This window comes from Tiliqua scincoides, chromosome 1 (genome assembly GCF_035046505.1).
Source record: "Tiliqua scincoides isolate rTilSci1 chromosome 1, rTilSci1.hap2, whole genome shotgun sequence".
In the NCBI taxonomy this organism is placed as follows: Eukaryota; Metazoa; Chordata; class Lepidosauria; order Squamata; family Scincidae; genus Tiliqua; species Tiliqua scincoides.
The window spans coordinates 90,491,391-90,517,710 of record NC_089821.1 but is presented as its reverse complement, the minus strand read 5'-3'; the positions used below and the strand labels follow the sequence as shown (position 1 = coordinate 90,517,710).

The window sequence follows — 26,320 nt, the reverse complement described above, 5'->3', positions numbered from 1 at the left end:
ATACTGGGTCAAAGTTGTTCTTGGGTGTTTTTTTGTTGTTTTTTTTAAATCTATATAGCAATCTCAGCTCAAATAATATTTTGTCTTGGTTTAATAAAAAAAAGTCATACCGACTAACTCCATCAGTGCAGCAGGAGTAAATTAAATTTGGATTGTAAAAGCTGTACTGAAGATTTCTTTGCTAGATGATGTCACTAGGGTGTTGTCCAGAATATGAGACAGCTACAATGTTTGGGAGGGATGGCATTACAGGACAGTGCTGGACAACTCCATTTTAAAGCCTTTATCCCCCCTGCAACCCAAATATTATAAGGATAAATCTTGTTCCAATAGGGAATGGCTGGAAAAAGAGAATGATACATGATACAGTTATTTTACCAGACACATAAGGCATATTCAGAAAATAAGATAAGGAAGTTGCAGAACTTGAGATTTTGCTACCAACACCACATAACAGAAGTCACTAATGCAAATATATTTCAGATGCTTAAGGTTTTCACTTTTATGAACCCAACTGTATACAGAGTAGGAACGCAAATCTTAGGCTTAGGCATTTTTTCACTGCTAACAAACTGAACTGAGTAGAGTGCTGTAAGTTTAAACCAGAAATAGTGTGGTTTTTTTTGCTACTAACAAACTGAACTGTGTACAGTGCTGTAGGTTTACACTGAGAGGCTTAACCAGTTCCAAAATCAGAATTCAGGCACCCCTCTTCAAAGCCCAGACAGACACCCAAATTGTCAGAGTTGGCGCTCTGTCACTCTGCAGGAACTTGGCTTCTAGTATCTTTCTGCCAAGTTGGTATGGGTTATTTTACCATATCTAGTGCACATATGATAAAATGGTCATCTGGATGACAAGACAGATGTTCTTTAGATGTTCTCCTTGCTTGCTGTAGGGAGATGCTTGTCCATAAGCAGCTCCCTCAAACCTAGGAGAATGACCAAACCATGTGGGTGGGGCCTGAGCAAAGAAATGTCTCCCACAGAATTGGCACCCACCTTCCTAGCATGTTGTAAACTCCATGGAACACCAAAAGGGAATTATAAATGACGTCTGCTCCACCTAAAGTTTGCTTTGATTAAATCCCATTGAAGGTAATTTGACATAAGTCATAGCTAGTGTGTTCCTTTGGTTTCTATTTAATTCAGGAACTATTTGCATAATACTTTCCCATCCATCTTTCCATTACTTTTTCCAACAGTAAGGCTGTCACATTAAAAAAACCTGCAGGCCCATTGGGTCAACCATATGGGTCTTTCCCAATGAATCAGCACCTTCCTTTCTAGCTAGGTGCCAATCCTTAGGGAAAGAGCCATGCAACTGGGTACAGCAATGTGGCTTTTAAATACCACAGTTATGGGGTCAACCTTCCAAAATGAAATTCCTGCAGAGGACCTATAACAAGTGGGCTCTTTACAAAACTATCCTTAGCTAGGAGGGGCAGAAGTGTGATGAATGCAAGCTATATCTCCTGGGGTTGCTTAACATCACAATTTTTATGTATGAATATGATCAGACAACAAGTAGTAACCTAGTATTTATTTTGAAGAACAGCACTTGATAAAAAGTTTCCAAACACCTGTAGTCATGACAGGATCTGTATCATATTTACATCGGAAAAATGTCACTGGTGCATTCTGTGTAGAATTTAAGAACTCCAGTTTGAGTCACATCTGTGTTTATAATCTTCAAACATCCTACCAACCTCAGTGGGACAATTCCGAAATAATTAGTTTGTGCAGTGGAGCCCCTAATGGCTCCAGGATTAGCACTCGGTAAGTGAATGGACATAATATAATTTGGTGCGTCATCATGGTGAATCCTACAGTCTTCTGCAACTGAGAGAAGATCAAATGTATCATTGATAGGCGAGTGTCATCTAAACAGCAAAACAGCATTTTGCTTTAATTTCAAGCACAGGCTGGTGGACAGTTGCCTTACATTTTCTTGCTGGTCACATAAAATGTTCTACAGAATCAATGGAGTAGTAACAACTCCAGAACTCAACATTTACTAGCAAGTATCAAAGATTGTTAGTACCGTTCTTCTTTATCCACTAATATGCTTTGTAGACACAATAAGATTAGCATTCCACATGCTGTGGCAGAAAAACCAAAGATTCTGGTCTCCCTCAAATCCCAAATACTGGGGTTTTCCTCTGTTAGTAGAGCCTTGAATAATGGTGGCTTTGGTTAACCAGTTCGTATCTCTCAGGTCAATGTATTGATTTCCTGCTGCAAAGGAGAAAAGCACAACTAATTCACATCAGGGGGGGGGGGGAACCCAAGACCGCATCAGTGGTTTCAGTTTTTGGACAGACTGTCATGTTTGTAGTCTGTGTGGCATTTGTCCTGTTAACACTTGTATGGCCAACCTACATTTGTGAGTGGTCCACATGAATGGCTTGGGAATAATGCAGAGACAATAGCAAGTGTGAACTGGGTGATAATGTTAAGTTGCATTAGCAGTAATATCCTAGCCAACTTTCCTTATATAAGTGAGGAGAATGGGTGAAAGTTAAGATCTTCACTGCAGTTGTACTTGTCACAGCCTGCCTGTATGCACTAGGTAAGCTCTACATCTGTAACATTCTGACAACTGGTGACAAGAGTTTTACCATTCCCATCCATTCCTAGATTTTTTACTAATTGCAAAAGTGTGCTGTGTACTCACCAGGATGTCACGTGAATGTTAAACCAGATTGGTTTATAAGTGGCTACATAAATACCTCCAGCAAATTGCCTGGTTAAGTAGCCATTGGATTTAAGGCAGAGGTCTAGTTCAATAAGGGTGCAGTCCAATCCAACCGTCCAGCGCTGATGCAGGTACCCTGCAGCCCCAGGGTAAGGAAACAAACCTTACCTTGAAGAAGCTTCTGTGATTGCTGCCCCACCTCAGGATGCAGCACATGCCCCATTGGCATGGCCACATCGGCACTGGAAAGTTGGATAGGATTGGGCACTAAGAAAGTTAATTGGTTGAGAATTAGGACAGGTTAAAAACAGATCATTTTGAGCATTAGATTGGACCATCCATGAGAACCCTTCAAATTCTTCTCTGTCAGTCAAAATTTGGCATCTTCAAGAAATCTGAACCCTACAGACACTTTTTACTAGTCCCCTTGGATACTGTCATTTTGGCACATGGTAACTGCAGTAAAAGTTAAGACAAATGATAGAGTATAATTCAGTACACCATCAACCGTGTGCCAGGTCTACGTGTCTGGCATTGGCGGAGAGAATCAGCTGTCTTTCCGAGAATAAACAAAGGGAGGTAAGATCTTGGAGGGGGAGGGGGACAGGAGGAGTAAAATAATTTAAGTTTTCAGGCAATCTGAAACGGCCAGTTTCTGTTAGAAAACAGAATCTTATGGGCATCTTGCCCACCCTTGCCTGAGAAAATATTTTTATCAGTGTCTCTACTTCTCTCTCAGGAAAGAACAAAGTAGACAGCAAAACAAATCTTCAAAACAAAAAAAAAACCCTTCTACTAAATATGCTCTTTTAAAAATGTGTTCTAATGATCTTTCCAAGAAGGAAATAATCCATTTTCAACTAAAACTACCTGCAGCTATGAAGGGGAAACATTCTTGAAACTGGAAACATTTTCTTGAAAGGGCTGCAGACTCATTTAATTAACACTAAACAGATAACATATTTACACAGAAGTCAAAATATTTTGGAAGCTCATAATCCTGTAAGCTTTAACATGATAGAAAAACAAGAAATAAATGCAAAGTGTTACCGTTACACATGCCTGCCTGATCAATGGTTTTCACATATTGATCTATAAATGGAGTTGACAGGCTGTGTGGGCTGCACATTTTCCAAGCAGATCTATTTTTGTACAAAACCAATACGGGCAATTACCTTTGTTGGAGATGCCAACTCTTATCAGTTCAGTGTGATTTAGTGTCATTTTAATTAAATATCAGGACCTACTTCAGGACAATCTCCACAAACAAAGCCTGAAACTTGACTATAAGCTTGATATGAAGTCAACATGCACAACAGCCTTGCTTCTCCTGACATGACTCAAAATACACTGTTCAACAGAGGGGACTATAATATTAACAATTTTATCTGTCTCTTTGGTGAGCTGCAAATTTGGCAAGTAGTCAAGGTTTGGAAATGGGGGAGAGGGAGGCAAAAAACAAAGGGAAATTCTGTCCTGCTTCTCTGAGAATGGATTAGAGAGATAAATAAGACAACCACGTCCGTTTCACCTAATAATAAAAGAACTCGAATCCAAGAACATTTTGGATTGACTGAACAAACTGAAATTCTTAATCTATGCACCAATGAAGGAAGACACTTCATACTTTGAATTAGTAGTACGTGAAGAAAAAATACACCTCTCGGAGATTTAAGAGATGAAGATCGGGAATACTCATCGACATCAAGGGTTCACATACTAACAGGAAACCCAGGAACAGCTTACACTTATTGCAGTTTGTACCCAACCCTAAGATTCCTACTGCTGAAATGAGGCCTTAATATCACTTGCTTTATCACAGTCTTAAGAGCATTCCCACTGTAAATGAGGCAAAGCTACAGAAGGCCTTCATATCTCCTTTCTTTCTAGTAGCCAACTGGCATCACCAGCCTCACACAGTGCAAACCTCATATGTCTCTTAGCGAACACTATGGACCTTCCATCTCCCTTGTCATACATAATGCAGAATACAAGCTGACCTCCATTAGAAGGATAGCCATAGGAATGAACCTGAGCACAGCCTTAAATGTTAGGAAATACAATTATTCACAAACAAAAAGGCCCAGAGCGTTCTGCTCTCTCAGATGACCGTTGACTGTTTAGAGAAGCTTGTATGTGTGCATTTTACTTTTTCCAATACGCTTTGTAATTTTGTTTTAATATGGCTGGCAACCATTTCTGAAAGGTTAACCAAAGTCAGTGAGTTGGCAAAGAATATCTGGCCCACAGTCAAACATTTCAATGCAATAGGCTTAGTACAATACAGTAGATTGCTAAATATGAATATAATGGAAAATAACAAGAGCTGTCACCCAATTGGAGAAATCTTAGTTGATTAATGTATGACTTTTCACATTGATGAAAGTCAATTAAAAGTCAATTAAATATGCCTATATTTGCATATGAAAAAACAAGTGATTTGATAGGATAGTAGAAGGAAAGCTCTTCTAAGATGGTGTCTGCCACCTGTGGCTTTTGTAACTACTTGTATTAAAAAAATAACAATCAATGTTTTAAAAAAATATACTGCAGGATTAATTGCTGGCAGCTCTTAATTGATCAAAAGAGTTTAAACTAGCCAATCAATTAACAAAACGTTGAAGCCTTAAAAATAGCCTACATACTTGTGCACAGCTATGAACTGGAATGATTCCCTGAACAGAGGGCTGGACGCATGTTTTATGAGTGCGGTATCCCTGGACTGTGTAGTGGACTGTGACAAGTCTCTTCTTCCATTTCCGCTGAGTTATACGACTGTTCTAATCACTGCGTAATAAGAACTTGAAACATTTAAAATATAAATTATTAATATTAAAATATCCCTACCTGAAACAGATAATGCTGCATATGTGGAATTGATAAAGATAGGTTTTAAGTAAAATGAAGCCAGAACCATGAAGATATGCAGGATGCCGCACTTCAGGACAGCTGTAAAGAAACGCTGCCAGACCCAATGGAATTTACTCACAAGTAAATCTAGGAGAACAATCCAGATATTTTGCCAAGAACCTAAACACCCTTGACTTTGTTTCCAGTTTCATTGGACTTCATTCTGTTAATGTAAGTTTTGTTTTTCGGCAAAGATGTAAAAAAAATCTCCAGAAATGTACTACAAGATGTGTAGCTTACAGTGAAATGAATGCCATTCATTGCCCAAAAAATATGGGCAAGAAAAAGTTTTTTCATATTTCTTTCCTAGGTATTGAGAATAAAGGTCCATTATTAGTTCCTGCTCTGATACACTGACATTCAAGTTATACCAACTTCAATGTAAATCTCTCCAGCTCAACATCTCACTAGTTTTGGGGATATATTTTGAAATGTTTAGATTTTTGCTTAAGACTTTAGCCTTTCCTGTTTGCCTTTCGCCAGCCATTTAACAGGCTTGCTCCAGCAAATATGCCAAAATACTTTTCATTCTGTCACTGTCTAGTCAGAGCTCTGCATGGCAAGAGAGAGTGAGAGAGATGAAAATACTAGAAAGAGTGAGAAAATTAGGAGCATGGCAAGCTTTCAATCTATTATATCAGAGCCAAGTTTGCCTGGTGAAATGACATACCCTGTGTCTCTATAATTAGCTGCTAAGAAAACACAACTTTTTCAGCTCCCCACAAAAGAACATAAATTGCAACTGCAATGCTTAGGAAAACCCAGCAGCAAATGTTTGCCTCTGATGCAACTTTTTAGAATCCTTTTTCTTTTATCATCCACACATGCTTTCCTCCCCCCACCTAACCCCCAACAAAACCCAAAAGTTATGTAACAAGGTAATACCAACAATGAGAAACTGCATGATAAAATCCTGCCCAAAAGTGAAAAATGCTAATTTTGTCTCATTTAGCAGCTGGATACAGAAATGCTCATTAGTTTTAAGAGGGTTAATCCTTTTAACTTTTGCATATTGATATGCCAATTATGCCTAATTGTACAAGAGGCATCAGTCAAGGTAATAGTGCATAAACACATGAAAGTTATTAAGTACATCCCAACATGTAATAAAGTAGGTGTTAATTGGTAGCTGAGTTCTGCAGGCTATTGAGGTGGATAATTCATTGAGAGATGGATCACTTGTAATTTCTCTACATAATTCCTTTTGCAGTCTCATGCTGTGATGTTTTCATGCTTGTCAAAAACAACTGCAGCCTAGTGCCTTTTGTTAAACACTGCCAATAAAATATGTTAGGCATCATTAAATATACTTAACTTTTAAACTTTTTCAGAGGTATAGTTCTTACTGATAATACATTATACTATTTCCAAATAAATTACTGTAAACACTCTTTTAATTTCCTCACCAAAGAACATCTCACTTACATTAAAAAAAAAAGAAAGAAAAAAGGAAACACTGCATTCAAATGTGTCAGAGCCAAGCGATAGTTTTAAATTGGAGAGTAAACATAAGGAAATGAATGTTTCATCAGTTACTGGGATGATATCTAAAGAGGGTTATTTTTGTCGGTCCTGAAATGTAATACCAGCTCCTCTGAACTAAACATTCACTTCAGCCAACAGAGAAGAGAATAATTAAAATCACATATTTGCTGAGCTACGGTAATGAAACGGCTGTGGTTAATTTTGCATTTGAACATGGGGGTAAAAATAGCAGAGAGGAAGAGAAAAAAAACAGAACCCACAAAACTACAGCAAGCTGACTTCATTTACTATCTTCCGTTAAAGAGCTGAATATTTCATACAAGTTCATCACATGGGTATAACTGCCAATTAATAGTTCACATGGCTCTAAGACAGAAACAGAAAGTGTGTGTTGGGGTGGAGGTGGGGGGATAAGGAGGTGGCCCCAGTACAGTGTCTGGTCTTTCACTTGTTTGCTCGGAGTCACAATACTGAGCTGGAGTCCAAAAGCAAGCGACTAACATTGCATAAATAATTTTGCAACATCGTATGGCCTCAGCTGCAAGTTGCAGCCATTATGAAGGGGAAATTAACCAAGGGAGGCTCATACCAATCAGTTGGTTTACCAGCACAGGATAACTGCAGGGGAAGGGACATGACTGGCAACAGAGTTCACGTCTAAAACTGTTAGGGTTTAAATCTTTTCATAGGGATTTCAAAAGAAAAAATAAAACACTACCCAGCACCACTTGGCTCTTACTGCTATACACACATTAGAGCCATTTCAGACTCCAGTTTTTAACTATCTCTAATTCCCCAAGTAGGAGCATTTTTATAGATCATTAAGAAGCTTTACCTACTTGGAATAGCTTTCATTTGTTTCTGCACTGTCCAATGAACACTCGAGACAACAGATATGGGAGAAAGGGCAACTTTATTTCATGTTACCAAGAGAAGCAGAGGCTGAGACCTGCAGCATCCGAGGCAGCAAAAGCCCCTGTGGTGCGGGGAGGGACCTCTGGGCGGTACCAGAAACCTCTGCCCCCAGGCGGGCATGCACCCGACTCCAAGTCGCGCCCTACTGCTGGGACAGTGCGTCTCATCCATGTCTATCCCTTAAGGGGAAGGCAGCCGGACCGCAGACTGCACCACCTCGAGCCGCTGAGCCTCTGAGGTGTGCCCCGCGGTCCTGGCCAGGGCCCTGTCTACGTCCTCGTGCCGCCAAGCCCCTGAGGACTGAAATAGGGTTCTGCCCTGCCTATGCCGCCTGAAGGTGCATGCCAAAGACCCATTCACGCCTCCTAACCCGCACCACCTGCCACAAGGAGGGGTCAGCCTAGCGCTTGACCCCCCCGCTCCCAAACAGGGGCAGAAGCGACTTAAGGCCGTCCTGCAGGTCCTTAAGAAAGATGCCTGTGCCTTTCTCCGACAAATGAACACACATCCCCCCTGTACAGGTAAGATAGCGACAACACAATTGCAAGATGCATTACCACGCTGCCACCAGCGCGAGACACCAAGCCACCAATGCCCTTGGTGATTTTCCTGCGCATCCTTTCAATCTTAGTGCAGCAGAAGGCCCTTCGCCATCCACAACGTTGCAAGAGGTCCAACCAGACCAAGGCTGTACCAGGCAGCCAACACATAAGGGTGCTGATGTCCTCACAGGCTCTGCTCATCAGAGCCAGACCAGACCTCCTGCAAAGGTCATTCTCGCCCAGGTGGAACACCCAAAACGTCCGGTGGGCGGTTCACATTCAGTAAGTTCATCAACGCGGGCAGCAGCTGGCCCCATCTCATCCCCTTCTTGGCTAACCAAGCGACCTGCACTGCCGGGCTGAAGCCCAAGTGCGATCTGAGGGGGGTTGCAGCCGCCCTCTTGCGGGCCCAAAAAGACCATGGAGTGGCCACAGATTAATACGCGTACAGGGCTACCACCGTGTCCTGCAAAATGAAAGCAGAGATGTTAATGCAAGGTATCCCTGCTGCTGCTGCCGCAGCTTAACACGCACCCTGGGCCACCACAGCGTCCTGCAAGATGAAAGCAGAGAGGTTATAGCAAGGCATCCCTTCCAACGCTGCTCCCCCACAGATTGGGAAATGCCCAGAAGGAATGCCCGGAACACCAGAGTCACTGAAGTGAACCGTGCAATACTGGTCGACAGAACATTACCCCTTTCCTGGGTGGGAGCAGAGCACCCATAAAACAGTTGCTAATAGAACGCCCCCCTCTCAAAGAAGAAGGGGCCACAAATCTGTAAGGGGGGTTGTAACCAAACATTGCCCCTCCCCCAGGAGCCAGGACAGTGCACCCATTAAGTGGACTGGTAACGAAACATCACCCCTCTCTAAGGAGAAACGGCTACGCGGGTTGTTAACAGAAACCTCCCCTCTTCCAAAGGCCTAGTGGCATTATGCCCACTAAGTGGGTCTGCACCAGAACACCCCCCTTCTCTGAAAGGAGTAGGGGCAGTACTCCTGGTAAGCACAATGTTGACAAAACACCACCACCCCCACAGAAGTCGGGTAAGCACACCCATTAGGCAGCCTGGTAACAGATCATCATCCTCCCCTAAGGAGAAGGGGTAGCATGCCTGTTAAGCAGGTTGGTAATAGAACACCACTCTTCCCTTAAAGGCGTAGGGGGCGGCACACATATCTCCTCTCTCAAGGAGCAAGGGCGGCATGCCCACCAAGTGAGTTACTAAATGCCCTGCTGATGCCCAGGGAAAACATAATATTAAATGCTATACTCACATATTAAATGCCCCATCCACTCTGCCCCATTCCTTGGGTGCTGAAGCCTGGCCAGGCAGCTTTCAAAGCGGCTCCCACATAGACAGAGTGCATGCTGTAAGCAATCCGAGATGGCCAGGGGCTCCCCATATTCTTCTAAATATCCTCCAAAACTGATGAAGTATTAACAAGGAGGAGGTCAGGTGCCTGGGAGGAGATTGTTGCTGGTGGTTGGGCTGGTGTATCTGTACTGGCTTGCACTCATTGGCGCTCATTTTATGCCCGTATACTCATCATTAAGTCCCATTAAAATCAATGGAATACACTCCCAGGAAAGTGTGGACAGGATTGTAGCCTTAAGTCCAGCTATGTCTACCCGGATACAAGACCCCTTATACTCCTGGGACTTATTCCTTGGAAGTTGGAGCCAGGATCTGAGCCCTATGTCCAAGCCTCTGCATGCCTCATCAGAAGCAAGCCCCCATTATCCCCCAGGGACTTACTCCCCGTAAAGTGGGCGAGGACTGCAACCCTATGACCGAGTCTCTGTGTGCCTGTTCAGAATCAAGCTCCCTTATAGCCCAAGGAGCTTACTCCTTAGAAAGTGGGGCGAGAACTGCGGCCCTATGATCCGGAAGCAAGGCCCCTTATAGTCCATGGAGCTTACTCCCAGGAAAGCATGGCTAGGATTGCGGCCAAAGTCCAAGGCTCTGCCTGTCTCCTCAGAAGCAAGGCCCTTTATAGACTATGGGGCTTACTCTCAGGAAAGTGTTTCTAGGATTGCAGCCAGAGTCAAGGCTCTGCTTGCCTCCTCAGAAGCAAGGCCCATTATAGACTATGGGGCTTACTCTCAAGAAAGTGTGTGTAGGATTACGGCCAGAGTCCAAGGCTCTGCCTGCCTCCTCAGAAGCAAGGCCCATTATAGACTATGGGGCTTACTCTCAAGAAAGTGTGTGTAGGATTGCAGCCAGAGTCCAAGGCTCTGCCTGGCTCCTCAGAAGCAAGGCCCATTATAGACTATGGGGCTTACTCTCAGGAAAGTGTGTCTAGGATTGCAGCCAGAGTCCAAGGCTCTGCCTGCCTCCTCAGAAGCAAGGCCCATTATAGACTATGGGGCTTACTCTCAGGAAAGTGTGTCTAGGATTGCAGCCAGAGTCCAAGGCTCTGCCTGCCTCCTCAGAAGCAAGGCCCATTATAGACTATGGGGCTTACTCTCAGGAAAGTGTTTCTAGGATTGCAGCCAGAGTCCAAGGCTCTGCCTGCCTCCTCAGAAGCAAGGCCCATTATAGACTATGGGACTTACTCTCAGGAAAGTGTGTCTAGGATTGCAGCCAGAGTCCAAGGCTCTGCCTGCCTCCTCCTAAGCAAGGCCCATTATAGTGCAAAGGGCTTACTCCCTGGAAAGTGGGGCAAGGACTGCAGTTTTATGGTCCAAGCCTCTGCATGCCTACTCAGAAGCAAGTCCCATTATAGTCCAAGGGCTTCCTCCATGGAAATTGTGGTTGGGGTTGCAGCCCCAGCATTTAAGCCTCTGCCTGGCTCCTCAGAGGCAAGCCCCATTATGGTCTCTGGGGCTGACTCGCATGAAAGTGGGTGATGTGAGCTGTTGCCCGTCTCCCATGGCGACTCGCCATGTGCGTGATCCTGCATGCAGCAGGAATCCGGGCTCAGTGGGACACCTCCTAGAGCCCCGTGCTGGCCTGCAGCCACATGCAGGGAGCTGCAGCAGTCCTGCAGCTTGAGCCACATGCAACCAGGCGCCTGCTCCTTGCCATGCAGATCCTGCTCCCACGTGGAGCGCACTGGGAACCTTGGGCTTGCCTGCCCCCTCCGCCCACCAGGCCAGGGACTGAGTGCACACTCCAAGCAGACGGAGCAAGTCCCCCCACACTCCCCGGGGCTTACTCCCAGGAAAGCAAGTCCCTCTGCCCTCCCCGGGGCTTACTCCCAGGAAAGTGTGGGAAACTCTCCGGGGCTTACTCCCAGGAAAGCAAGTCCCCCTGCACTCCCCAGGGCTTACTCCCAGGAAGGTGTGCCTGGACTGCACCTGATCCTTCCTTGGGCAGAGCCTGTCCAAACCGCCATCCCCACCTTACAGATCAAACAGGCTGCACATGAGATCCAGCGCAGGAGTCCTCCTTGGGAGTTGCACTGGTCCTAAGGTGGCTGGATGGGGTCAGGTCCACTCTATTCCCACGGTGCCCACGTGCACAAGGAGGAAGAGGGCTGGGTCTCATCCCCTTTTAAAAGGTTCGCTGTGGCTGCCAGACCCCGCCCCCTTCACCTCCCCCTTGGGGAGGGGCTGGACTCTCGTGTCCCGGCCAGGCCAAACAAACTCCGACCACCTCTTTAATTGGGTGATCGGGATTCTCTTTTGCCCATCTTTGTACAATTTTAGGGTTTTTATCTCAAAAGATCCTGTTTGTGATGTACAAGCTGTTTCTTTCTTTAGTGTGAATTTAATACACACACACAGGTTTGGCTGTACTTGTCGTAAGAGGCGACTAAACAGCCACCGGGTAGATGGGACTCGTCAGCCTGGGAAGGCAGCTCATCTGAGAGAAGGAAAACTCTGATCCCAACCTCCACTGCCTTGTGGCTACATCCAGTTATGGAAAAGGCTTCAGGAGTCAACCTAGAGGCAAAATCTGGAGCCGGAGTCCCTGAGGCAGTTCGTGGCTGAACACAATCATGTTCTGGCAACTCCTGCGACGCCGCTGGAACCAACCGTATTGGCCTCTGCCTTTCCATTGGAGCATTTCAGCAACGTGGAGAGGGGGGATTTGCTGCATGGGAAACAGCCTATCCTCCATACCTACTTTACCCAGGCTTCGCGCACTGGAGAGAACACTCTGTTCCAGAACCACCATTCAGAGCGTGACACCATAGTCTTCCAAGACTGAAGGATGCCAACAACAATACACACACACGCAGCGCAAACAAAAACACCCAATGCTACATTCTGCAGGGTTCTCCTTGCTATAAGCAATGCATGAGTGGATCAAGCTCTTTCCCATCAGTGCTGCCAATAGAAAAAGTCCAACTACATGAATGGACTACTTCTGCTGAACTGTGATCATTATTATTTTTTTCTTTCTAGAGGGGATATGATCAATTGGTATGTTATGGAAATATGACCAGAACAATGAAGGACAGGTAAATGGATGCAGGGTCATCAACAGGGATTGGTTAAATCAGGCAACATCGAAAAGCCATGTCCATCACATCACCCACCTGGTCAGGCCAACCCTGAACCCTCAGTACCATCTGCAATGATAGTGTCCAATATACCATCAAGGGGACATAATGACAGGCTTTGACTCAGGGTCTCCAGCAACCTTGTGCCTGTACTGAATGGACAGAAAAGTGACAGCTCAGCAACTTCTGCTACTAGCTGTCCTGGCCCACTTCTTTCTTTTTGTAGTAATCTGACTATCATAGGGTTAAATTTAGAACCTCTGCTTATTATGGGTTGGAACAAGCCTCTGCTCTAGACTTTCTTTTTCAAAGAAAACAGGCATTTCTATCCTGTGTTATTTTAGCAATAAAAACCTGTGATGTTAAGCCTGCACATAAAATGAGTAAGAAGAGGTTTTAGTTAAGGTGTTTATATATAAAACCTTGCCCCTTCTGTGTCAGCTGGAGCCCGGCTTCAGTTTCTCATTTGTGACTCCAGGAAGTACAAAAGAAAAGTCCATCACAGCAAAAGAACCATCTAAAGGTCCAATATCCTGTTTTCCACTGTGACTCACTAGCAAACTCTGAGAACTCACAAAGAATCAAGAAAGAAAGGCATACTTCGCTCTAGCCATTGCTCCCCATACTGCTGGTATTCAGAGGCATACAACTGATGAATCTGGAAACAGCGCATAGCCAGCATGACCAGTAGCCATTGATACAGCTAATTGATACCTTTCAATCCATTTAAGCTAGTGACCATCACCACATTTTGGGGCAACAAATTCCACAGACTAACTGCAGTATGTGCTGCAAGAAGTACTGTACCTCCTTTTATCCATCCCAAATCTCCCACCAATCATTGGATGACCCCTAGTTCTATGACAGTCAGCCTTCAGCATATGAATGAGTAGGTGTACCTCTGTCCCCATGTCCTTTTACCTACCAAGAACACAATGCATTGCCTCCATTCTCCACACTGCTACTTTTTAAAATGAACAGGAACAGTGTATGCTGGGGACCCAGCATGCACTGCTCCTGTTCACTGCATACAAAAGAAGCATCGACCAAGTAGGCTGCAGATTGCATTCCTGATAAGTAAAGGGAAGGGTGGGTGGGCAGGCTCCAAATCGCCTGTCCCTGCATAAACACCAAGGAGGCCGGGAAAGGCGACCTGGGGCAGCGGCAACTTTCTTCTTCCAGCAGCGCTTGAGGGCGAAGACAGCTGACTACCATGGCCATAATCCTCTTCTGACTTGACCTGTCAGTAGGTTGCAAGAGGTTGCACCACCTCAGTGGTGCAGTAGTTCAAGCTGGAGAAGGCAGTGTATAGATCGCCATGGGGCTGGTCTGTTTGCTGCCCCTGCAAAGGTGCCGCTTCATGGAACTTTCGGGTTTCTTCATTGCAAAGCTGGCCCCCCACTCACTTTTGACCTGAAGTACTTTTGTCTGTTTACTAAGCTGTGCACTGAAATGCCATAACACATGTTCAGCAATAAGGGTTAATGCACACTGCTTTTTTTTTTTTAAAACAAAGTAATTAAAAGAATACAGGATATTGACATGAGAGGCATGACAGCCACAGGTTTTGAGTCAAGGATGGCCTTGCCATGAAGCAACCTGAAACAGGTACATGGAGCAGTACTCTGGGGCAACCTTGGAGGGGTAACAAATGTATAAGTCCCCAGGCTATCTGTCTGCTGCCCTCTCTCTGCCACTCCACTGGGCACAGTGGCAGCTCCCAGCAGAAGGGGAAAAAAAAGTCACAGCTCCAAATCACCTGGTGCTTATGAAGCATCAAGTAAGAAGCAATCTGGAATTTTATCTGGAGCTGGTTTTTTCCCCTTCTCCCTCCAGTGCTGCTGGAAGAAGAAAAGGGGAAAATGGCGCCATGGTTCCAAATCACTTCTCCCCTATCTACAAAGCACCAAGTAAGTGGGGAGAAGTCCTTCCCACTTTCTCCCCCTTTCCTTAGGAAAAGTACAGTGTGCAGCATCCCTGTTTCATACCTGTTTTCATTGAACAGAAGCAGCACAGGTTGGAAATCCAGACTGTACCACTTCCATATTATTGTTACTTAATCTTTCCATCTTTCCATGAGGGGGGGGTTAACCATGTACAAGCACATGCACAGAGATGACATTTGGGGGGATTCAGGCAGCACATGACGTGCACTGCCCCTGCCTTGAGAGTTTCAACATAATGGATCTCACCATGTCCCAAAAGACCTTAAACATATAAGGGCGCAATCCAAACCTGCACTGGAGCAGGCAAGCCAGGAGGCTTGTGCTGCATCCAACGCAGGTTCGTTGGCTGCAGCGGCTCAGCCCGAGGCAAGTGGAAGCTCTTCCTCTTGGAAGCTCTTCTTCCTCAAGGGAAAGCTCTTCCAATGGTCTCCTCGGACCTGCGCCACCTCTAGAGGTAGCGCAAGTCTGAGGAGAGCAGAGTGGCTTGTAGCTGCTCTGTTCTCCCCAGGAACTAGGGTTGGGATCTGGCATAACTGCCAGGTCCCAGCCCTGCCCCCAGCTCCCCAAGCACCCGCCCCCGGGGCTGCCCATCACCTGCCCTCCCCTTGCCCAGAAACGCCCCCTCCCACCTCCTCCTCGCCCCCACGCCTACCATTGCTGCATGTGTAGGCGCGAGTGTGCTGACACAAGCGGCAGTGAGGAAGCCACCGCAGAGACTTCTGTCAGCCTCTGCGCATCTACATGCGTCCACGCTGCTTCCTCCCATGGAGGTGCAAACGTGCTTTACGGCACGTTTGCGACCCTCCTGGGGGACTTATGCCGGCCTATGCGCCAGTTAGGATTGTGCCCTAAGTTGATGAAGAAGGTGCTGAGCTGAGGCATTAACAGGTATCTGAGTACTTAATGACAAAGTATGTGTAACATTACATGATGTAGTCATGCTGGTCACTAATTTACTGCTCAATCCTACTCCGTCACGTTACAGCATGCAGCCACACCAACAAAGGCTTCGCTGCATGCTAAGATGGCGGAGGATAGACAAACAGACTGCAGAAGGTAAGTAAAAATATTTTATTTAAGTAAGGTATTTGACTTAAGTAAAAAAAATTAAATAATCTTTTTTACTTACCCCCAGTATGCTGCTCGATTGCCTAGGGGTCTCCTTGGACTTATGCCAGCCATTTTGCTGGTGTATGTCTGAGGAGAGCAAAGCAGCAATACAGTTTGAGGGGATAAAATCTGGTGCACACTGGTGCCACCAAGGTCCATCCCCTCCCCCTTCCTACCTCGTGCCCTCCCCCCAACCTTTCCCAAAGCCCCCCTGTCCTTCCACTCCCTGCCCACAAGACACCTTCGCCACCATCTTACTGGTTAGAACAGAGGCCTCTGGAGCCACTGCTGCACGTGCAATCCTGATGCCCGTCTGAGGCAGCAGCCCAGAAGCACATAACAGCAGGCTGGCTTTCACACCACCAGAAAGTACCCTGAACTGCCAGAACCTAGTTCCAGCAGGGCAAAGCCTTGACAGGACTGGGGCCTTAGAAGACTTTCAAGGGGATCCAAATGAAAGTTCACAAAGAATAAGTCTAACAACCACCATGTCTCAAAAAAACAGAACCATCATTCAGTAAACCACCAATGCCAGATGCTGGGAAAAATCAGAAGGTGGTGAGTGGCTGCTTATAAACTTATAAACTTATCTGGCTTGCCACTGCTGGAAACAGTGTTGCAGTAGGGACATTTACTTTAAGATACCGTAAAGCAGAACAGGAATTCTAGTTCATTTCAGAATATTTTGCATATAGCATTAACGCAAATTATATATATACGTACTTACAGGTTCAGTGATTCTCATATTATCAGAGAGTATCAATGATTTACTTTGGCTGTGTCTGTCATGGGGACTGTTGGCACTTTTGATCCTCATCTGAACAGCACCTGTGCTGTCGCGGGAAGAATGAGCTTTGGCACCATTCTCAGAGGGTGTTAAGTGCTGCATGATTAATATGTAAACCTGAAAAAAATAATTGGTAATGTTAAACTTAAATATTAAACACTATGGATCAGGCACCCATCCAGTTCAGTCAATAAGTAAAAATAATCTAACTGAATATCTGTAAATATTGGGGTATCTTTCTGTAGAATCAATATGTAGGACAACTTATTGCATCTCATCCAAGCTGTCTTGGAAGACTGCAGTTTGCGTAAAAGATTACCCTTATCTCAAAAGCCATTCTTCTGTTGTGTAATCTTTCAGTAACCTTTCTAGTGCATCCAGCTGGCAGGCCTCATTGTTTGCCTTGGGTCTGCGCATACTACACATTTGAGACAGATATCTCAAGTCTGTGCACGGGCTACCTGTGAAGTGTTTGGACTCAGCTGATTGGGCCAGAAGGACCAAGAGAAGAAGTGATACATAGCTTTGCTTTACACATTTTCTTTTTAAGGGTGCCTATAAAACATGGGATGCATGCTCACTAAACTATCACGTGAACAGGAAACAAATGACAGCCAGGGACAGCTGATTTGTCTTGGTACAGCTTCATGGTTACAGTGCTGGTCTTGGGCTACAAGGGTCTGTGTGTGAAGTCAGCTTAGACATAAAGATCTTGTTGTTGGCAACCTTCAGTCTCGAAAGACTATGGTATTGCGCTCTGAATGGTGGTTCTGGCATCACAAACAGAGTTATTGCCAAATCATGTACCTCCCTAGCTAGGAAGATGAACCCCAGTGACCTGTAATATTCACCTTAAAATTTAGGAGAGTATTACACACACACCCTCTAGATTCTTCTCCATCTTGGATTTCTGAACCAAAGATTAATTCCTTTCACTGCCTCTCACCTTTCCACCTACCAATGTACCCAGTGACTGATCCAACAGCAGTTATTGCTCCTGCTCTGGAAGTGGCTGAGAGTAAGGGAAAACTTGATTCCAACTCCCAGGAGTGTGGGGCACTAAGCTGGGGAAATGGTGTTATCGGCTGCATCCCGAAGTAATCAAATTGACATAGCCACCTGACTGAAAGCTACGCTCCGCCATAGACCGAGCAAGCTTATGATGGCCTACCCCAAAGGATAGAGGCAGCAGGATAACACAGATCCCCACAGGGAAAGCCTTGTGGGATCTTTGCCTCATCCATGGGGGGGGGGGGGGTACCAGCCAGACTCACTAATCTGGACAGGAATCATATAAGAACAGTCCTGGTTTGCCCCCTGACTTTGCTAACCTCAGACTAGATGCCAAGCAATTAACTCCTGCCTACCCAGCCCACACAACACTTGCCTAAAGTGACCAACACTGAAAATGCAAGCAGAAATGGAAAACCTAACCAAAAACCGCTCCACCAAATGCCACCAAATGAGGATAGGCAACAAAATTGCCAGCTCACCAGCCAATCACCAAAACAAAAATCAGCGATGCCAGCCAATTAGGCTGACAGCAAAAAAGTCCTGTCTGGCCCCCATAAAGAGCAGCCAGCTATTCGCAGACTGAACAAAGGACGGGCAGGCAGGGGTCAATAATGAGGATGAACTGCAGGGTAAGCCTCTTTGCACCATGCCGCACAGCTCACCCAATCAACCCCCTAGTGGCCCCAGTAGGAAGGCTGCATTTTCACGCCTCCAGTCTGAGCGTGCCACCATAACTGACTTCTTCCTCTCCTCCCTGGCATCTGAAACTTTTAGGCCTGAATTGCAAGTGTCAGGAGGGTGGAAATGTAGTTTGCTCAGGGATTATGACAAACTGTATTTCCCAGGATCCTGCCACATGGTCGTTGCCATCACTCCAAGCACCAGGAAAAGGGATGGGCAGAGGGAGGGATACAAAGGCAACCAAAGCAACTAGCCAACACTTGGTTAACGTAGCTCAGGGATGCATGGGTGGTGAGAAAGGGATAGAGCACACCATACCCCCAGCGATGTCATGGGTGTCATGTTGAGGTCTAATATGGCTCATAACGGGGCTTGTCAATAAGCAGGCTCTTTTAGGAGATAACTTTATAAGTGGAGCTCAGTTATAAATTAAGACCAGGAAAGTTCACTACTCAATGGCTGAACCTGAGCTAGTCACTAACTGAGGTACCTGTGAGGCTACATTTAGGGAACACCCATTGTGTGCCACCCCTGCATCCTTGGAGGAAAGACAACACACAAATGTAACACATGAATATTTTCAATCACAGACAAGCTCAAAAAGTTCTCTTTAAAACAATGGATGAAAATCTAACTGGCTCTATCAGCACTTTGTCCTCATCCCCCTCATCTGGGGTCAATTTACATGTTTATCTGACAGGTATATAGTCCACATACAGTGACTCTACCACCTCCTATGCACATGGAAAAGTGCAAGAACCACCTTACACATGAACATGTTACAACAGAGAAAATGCCAGTATTTAAGATCTTTCTTTGATGTGATAACTGTGAAAATGTCTGCACAGAGGTGACTTTAACCAAGATTCTTTGGTACCTGTACCTAAAAATGACATGGTAAAGATAGCATGTGTAAATTTTACTACCATTGAAATAAATATATTTCCTCAAAAGTTGAATATAGGAGGTACTTTTTAACCTATGGTAAGTGAAGTAACAGATCTGCAAGATATTACTGATGCAGGTATCCACAATGCAAATATTAACTATGCTCTCAGACTTTGTTCAGTACTTTTGAAATGCTAAACCCTCACCTCAGACACATGCTAAACGCTTATCTCACCTCAGACACATGAACATTTCATAGCTTCAGTCATTTTACTTATACTGTGGGACATGATCTTTTTCTTACTTGGGACCTTGGGCTATTATTAAATCTGTCAACTCTCATAACTATGGGGCTGTCAGGCTCAATTTGTGTTGAGGTGGGAAATCTACAAAGAAAGCCTAAGAGCTGCAGGAAGTTAGAACAGTATGATGCAAAGAATACCATCTTCCATACAAAATGCAAAGCAACATTTTCCAGTTCTTTGCCAGTAAGGCTCTGTCTGCACCACTAGCCGTTGCTCAAGTGTAGCTTGAACATACAGTAAAAAGCAGGTCCAAGCCACACTGCATCTTGAGTCTACTCTGATCAGGCCCTCATTTCTGTGACTCTTTGCTTGAAGGTATGCACTTCAAATGATACAAAACATCACAGGATGTCTCTCTTACAGCCTAATCCTAACAAGGTTGTCCATATTACAGTATAGAGGTACCGAAACAGCTGCCACTTTATCCTGCAGAGGCAGGGAGACAGCCAGAGGTGTCCTCAAGGATACCTTGTGTCAAGCCCTAGCAGCCACTATGGGCCAATCGCTAGCACAGTACCGAGTAGCCCCATGTAGGGCTTTCATGCCTGGGACTCCATACAGGCACTTCCTTCATTCTGATCATAGCGGAGTGCCTTACAGCGGTGACTGTCTCCCTGGCAGCACAAGCAACACCAGTGCTGCTGCCAGGTAAGATTGTGCCATCAATAATTTATACAAATATCTCATATTGGCTCTTATTCTTACTATTATACTGCTATGCTGTTTCTGGTTTAAAGTGTGGGTTTGTTCATCATTATGAGTAGAGCATCTATGAAGAAATGCCTTGTGTATGACATTGACACTGTGAAGTGCGCAGCAGCTTTGTGTATTCTGCACAGGTACAACCACTACACTTTCCTACAACATCCCGATAAGTAAGTGTGCTTCATCCAGAGGCAGCCCTAGATAATCAGGTGCCCAAAGTGACACCAAATTCCTCCACCCACCCAAATTTCTGCTGCCCCGACCAGCATGTACACATGCAACAACCTTCTGACAGCACCAGCACCACACAGTATCCCTGCCCCCACACACACACCAGCATGAGCACAATGGCCAGCATCTACCCCAGCACCAGCATCCTGAGACCCAGCACACGTACCAGCCAGCATTCAACCACCCTTGTGCCAGCCAGAACCTACTTCCTTCAGCACTCCTTCTAAACTGGGGGAGATCTTAGGAGAAAAGCCTCTCCATTCCTAGCTATTTAGAAGAAGGATCTCTGGAAGAGAAGACCCCTCCACTCTCCTCACTTGCTTCTGAAGAGAACAAGCAAAAGGGAATCGAGCAGTGGCAAGGGAAGCCAAGGGCAGGGTACGGATACATGCCTGTTTGCCACCTGTCCCATCCTGCCACCTGAAGTGACCACTTTGGAAACTTCTGTGTGGGCTGCCCTTAAGCCACCAAAACAAGGTCCAAATACAGTGCTGTTTCTTTTGCCGTAGGAATGAATGGCGGCTATTCATTCACTTACATGGCAGGAAGTGGAAAGTTGCACACATGGCCTCCATTGGAGTGGGTGCTAAACCTGGGGAAGAAAAACTAGTTTCTAAACATCTAAGTAACCGTTTGCTGCCCTTTAATGGCCTCTCAAAACCTGCTGAGACAAGCCACTTTATTGTGGCTATCTATCTATTGTGGCTATTTATCAGACCTATCTCTGACACTGGTGAACTTAAGTCTACCCCTAGCTCTTCATCTGTGTAGGCCCATTCTGGTTTCACTGCTTAAGCTGCTGTTTTCACTCTCAGCCACAACATGAGTCCACTTGACCCAGAACTGTTAAATTCTGACTGGAAGTCTCAGACAGAGGACTTCCCAGCTCTGCCACTTGGAATCCTTTCAACCAGAAATGGCAGGGCTTGCATCTGGAATAGTTATCGCATACTTTCAGCATCACAGCCCTCTCATTCTCGCACAGTGGTCAGCAACTGACAGCCCCCATGCCAAATCCGACCTGGGAGATATTATTTGGCCCCTCAGTTGCAAAACCAGAGGCCTGAGTGTTCAGATGAAGATACAAACTTTTTTGGGGGGGGAAAGTGTTAACTGCTCAAGAATTTGTATTACAAACTGGGCTTCCAGTTCCTGATGCAGAAGGCAGTAGTTCCCTCCCTCTCTCTAGATAAGCAGCGCAGCATGGAGTTGACATGGGCTCCTTCTGCCTCCATTCAATGTTTTCTGCACTGCATCAGTACTTCCAGTACTGCTGATATGACTCCACCACTGATTTCTAGGGCAAACGCGCTGCAACGGCTAAGCTCATTTTTCATTTTTATTTATATGTCCGCAGGATGCTATGTTTACTAGCTTTCCAACTGTTTCCAACTGCTTTCCAACTACACTTCAGCAATGGGATATCCTACCAATGTCTTTGTTAATGTAGCCTGCTCGCCGTGGTGCAACATCTTTTCTGTTCCATCCCTCCATTATTTATTATTTCATTATTTCACTGGCCCTCTTACCCTTCACCTCCTGCATAGCATGGATCTCCCAATAAAACTATTGGCTGACCAAGTTTTGAAAGCCAGTCACATTCTAAAGGCTGACTTAAGATTTTAAAGCAGGGATTAGGTCAGCCTGGAAAAAGGTGTACACCTAATATCAGCACTGTTGCCCATATCTGACCTTTTCTTCAACATTATGTATGTTTTCCCTTTTTGTACCTTCTGATTAAGTTGTAGTTCAATGGTATTCCTATATTTCTTCTCCTCTCCACAACATGCCTATTTCACACTCTACAATATGCCTATTTCACGCTCATCTTTATCATTGGGTTGCATACAAGAAAAGAATTAAGCTTCCTTACCTACAGATTTCCACACACCATCTTTGTCAGCCCTGAATGCAGTCGCTTGCAGGTTTTGAAATGAAAATGGAAAATATAAAACGGTTTTGTATCTGAAGGCAACAAATCTCCCTCAAGCAATAGAAAGCAAGCAAGGAGGGAAATGCAATGAAACCACTTCCTGCTAAGAAGGAGTGAAGCCACCCACAGTCCTGCATGCAGTTTTACGTATAGGAGGCAGTCAACCATATACCAGGCAAATGCTCCAGCATGAAAACTAGTTCCAGTTAAACACACCATGCACGATTTTTGAAAAGGAGCAACGCAGTTTAAAAGGAAACATAAGGCGGAATTAAGTTTGAAGCAACTTCCGTTTTCCTCTGCTTTCTGTAGAAAAGAAGTCTTGCAAAAACTTACTTGGGAACACTGATTGCAAATGGTTTTTGTCTGCTTGTGTTTGTGTGTGTGTGTGTGAGAGAGAGAGAGAGAGCTTTTGCAAGCTACTTATTTCTTGCCCAGAAAATTACAACACTTCTGTCTACTGCAAGTGTTTTCATTTGCGTACAAAATTAAGATTTCTGGCTTGGCACATCAGGCAGACTCAAAGTGCAAGAGTGAACAGTTCTGCTTTATCAATTTCCTGTTTGAAATTACCTACACGAGAGACCTTATGAAGAACTAAGTGTATTTGCTTGGAAATCAGTTGCAATTAAATTAGTAGTAGTTACATCTCATCTTACTATGTTTCCTATCAGAGCATCTCAATAAGCGACTTTCTACTGATTTCTATAAGACGAGAATAAACTAAATGTGGTGATGATGCTTTTATGCTATTTCCATTCATTTCAATGGGGATTGGGTAGGACACCTTTCTATATTTTAACTATGATCAGTGGTGTTTTGGGCAGCAGTTCACTGGACCTTCTGACACTGAGAACTGCTGAATGGGTAAGGGATTCAATGACCTCTATAGAAGGAATTGTGAAATGTGGGTGCAGGCGGAGAGCAGCTTTCTCAGACTGCTGATTGGATTGAAGTGCACAATGCTGACTCATGACCTGCGCTGTGCCTTCACTAGGTGTAGCTACTGGGTCGGCAGATGCATTTTCTACCCAATAAGCAACCTGAAAGCCTGCTTGTTTGTGCCTGGGCTACGGCCTCACAATGTTCAAGAGACCATCTCTCGCGCGCAGCATTGCTCAGTAGGGGAAGCTGGTGATCACTGCATGAGCCACGGTTGCCAGGACTGGCAACAAGATTTGGTAGGTCTCCAGGCTGGTGTCCAGCTCCCCCCCCCCACTGCTCTTCCAGCTCTCACCACTTGATCTTCTCAGTGACTTCTGCTCCCTCCCACCGCTGCCGCCACCACCCCCAACGTCCAGCCCAGCAAGTTTACTGGGCAGTGACAGTACAACAAGAGCTTCAGTGCCAGCACTGTAGGAGCTACTGTCACCACCATGACTTGGTACACTTCACAAAGGGGTGGGGAAGCTTAAGACACCAGCCATAGCACCCGCTCCTGGCTGTAAAAGGATTATAAGAAAGAGTTGATTGAAAAGATGAACCTGAGCTGGAGGAGCCTGAAAGGGAATGGTACATTTTATCCTGGTGAAAGAAGATGTAAAAGGCAGGCCTAAAACACAAAGAGTTCAATTCTAAGCACACTTACTCAGTAGTAAATATAATTATAGTGAGTGGCGCTAACTCCAGGTCATTGTGGATAGGATTGCAACCAGAGTAACTTTGTTGTTTGGCTTCTCTTTCCTCTATCTTTCTCTTTGCTTTTTTTCTCTGCCCTCCCCCTCCCCCAAACCTGGAATCTTGAGAAGTCAAGACTTGCCAAGGACTAGACTCCAGAAACTATAAAGCAGACACTTGGCTAAACACAAAGAAGGGTACAAACCTGCAGCCAATCAGATGCAACAAGAAGAGACACATGGGGCCCTCGATGTAGGGCTTTGGGTCTGATGTTTTCCGAGGCTTGGATTGCAAAAGGCTGGGAAGGAGAAGGATAATATTATTTATGATAATTACAAGACAACAAGTAAATATAACTGGAATATTTCATTGAGACAGATCAAGAAAGCTCTGTGTGATGTCAAAATAAGTTGTTTTTATTCCACTCTCCTAAAATGCGACCGTGAAAGACACATTGCGCAAACAGTCTGCAGAACATCTTCCTCATATTAACAGATAGTACCAAGCCAATAGAGTACAAAAGCTATAAAAAGGTAGTCATTTTGCATGTTGCTCAAACTTGAGCCTTCCAGGCTTCCTGTTTAAAATATCTGAACTAATGTTAAATGTGAATGCAACAAGGTAGCTGAAATTGCATATTCCATCATTTTTATTTGTATTATAGAGAGTTTTGTCTTGCCTTTTGGCCTTCAAAGAGGCCCCCAAGGCAGTTTACATCAATAGATACATCAAAGCAATCAAATCAAGCAATCCCATTAAAACAAAGATAACATGAAATCTTTTGTCCTTCTCCTTCTTCTCTTCACAGACTTTGGTAGCTCTATGTTTAGTCATATTATAGTTTAATGCTCTATTTTATCTCAGGAGTGCTTAGCACTCCATGTTTCTTTAAGTCAGACTAGTCCCAGATACAGAACAACAAATCTGATGTTGAAATCAGTCCAACACAATTGCACAATGTTCCAGCCAGGAGGAAAACAGAAACAATTCAGTTGCAAGCTTAACACCTCATGAAATCTGATATAATTTGAGATATGCAAACTCATTTTTTACTCGTATATTTTTTGAGGTCTGTGAATTGAACATGGCAGCAGCACTGGTTTCTGTTATTTATTTATTTACTACATTTCTATCCCACCTTCCTCCCCAAAGGGACCCAAGGTGGCTTACAACATAAATAAAAGAATACAAAAACATGAACACAATTAAAACAAATTAAAAACAGCCTGTTATACAGATTGGATCTCAATGCCTGATTTTTATAATAATAATAATAATAATACAGGTATTTCTATACCGCCTTTCTAGGTCCTCAGATTTCTCCTCAGACTTTATTCAAGGCAGTTTACATGGACAGGCTGTTCTAAATCCCCGTAGGGATTTTTACAATCAAAGAAATGTTCTGTCTTTCAAGAACAACAACATTCAGGTGTTTCTTTCTTGATCTGGCCTCCATCCTCAGAGCAGATGGAATAACTTGGCTCAGCTTGTCAGCTGCTTCAAGGTCACCCGGTGCCTGTGGCCTCAAACTGGCGACCTTCGGATGTTATCTTCAGGCAAATGGAGGCTCAACCCTCTAGACCAGACCTCCTGCCCATTTTTATGGTGCTTCTTCTCCCTCTTGCTGCCACTACCTGCTGATTCTTCAGGTTTGTGCACAGGAAAAGCCCACATCAACTCAGGCACCCAGGTACTTGTAGTTTCTGTGTGGGAAGCACATGTCTTTGCCGCTTAAACAAAATCTGAGATTTTTTCCTGTACAAGTACTCTACATAAGTAAATGCGAGGCTGCTGAGGAGCAGGCAGGACTTTGGTCTGAAGAAGCCAGGGCACTGGTGCCTACTTTATTTAAGCCATTCTTATACATGCTCAGAATGATCAATGACTGTTCTTAAGCAAGACCAAGCCAAGGCTAGGGTTACCAACTAATTTTTGGAGGTATTGTTTTCCTAACATGAAGCAATATCATTAAATCAAGGAAGCTCTGTTAAAATTTCATAGGTTTGCTGTCAGTAGTTCCCTGCTCCGTCACTCATCATTATTTGCAGCAGGGCTGTGCTGGAGGTGGCCAGTTAATATGTGAAACTTTCCTAACCTT

At 44.7% G+C, this 26,320-nt stretch overlaps 1 protein-coding gene across 1 annotated transcript in view; it reads right to left on the bottom strand.

Annotated features, from left to right (window-relative positions):
- The window catches only part of ARHGAP15 (Rho GTPase activating protein 15), a 464,537-nt gene extending 441,950 nt beyond the window's left edge, over positions 1–22,587 (bottom strand). The window contains exons 1-2 of the mRNA XM_066633052.1: positions 22,546–22,587; positions 16,789–16,965 (exon numbers count right to left, since the gene is read on the bottom strand). Coding sequence (XP_066489149.1) covers positions 16,789–16,950 — 162 coding nt within the window. The 5' untranslated portion in view covers positions 16,951–16,965; positions 22,546–22,587. The remainder of the gene's footprint in view (positions 1–16,788; positions 16,966–22,545) is intronic.
- Positions 22,588–26,320: the final 3,733 nt, after the last annotated feature.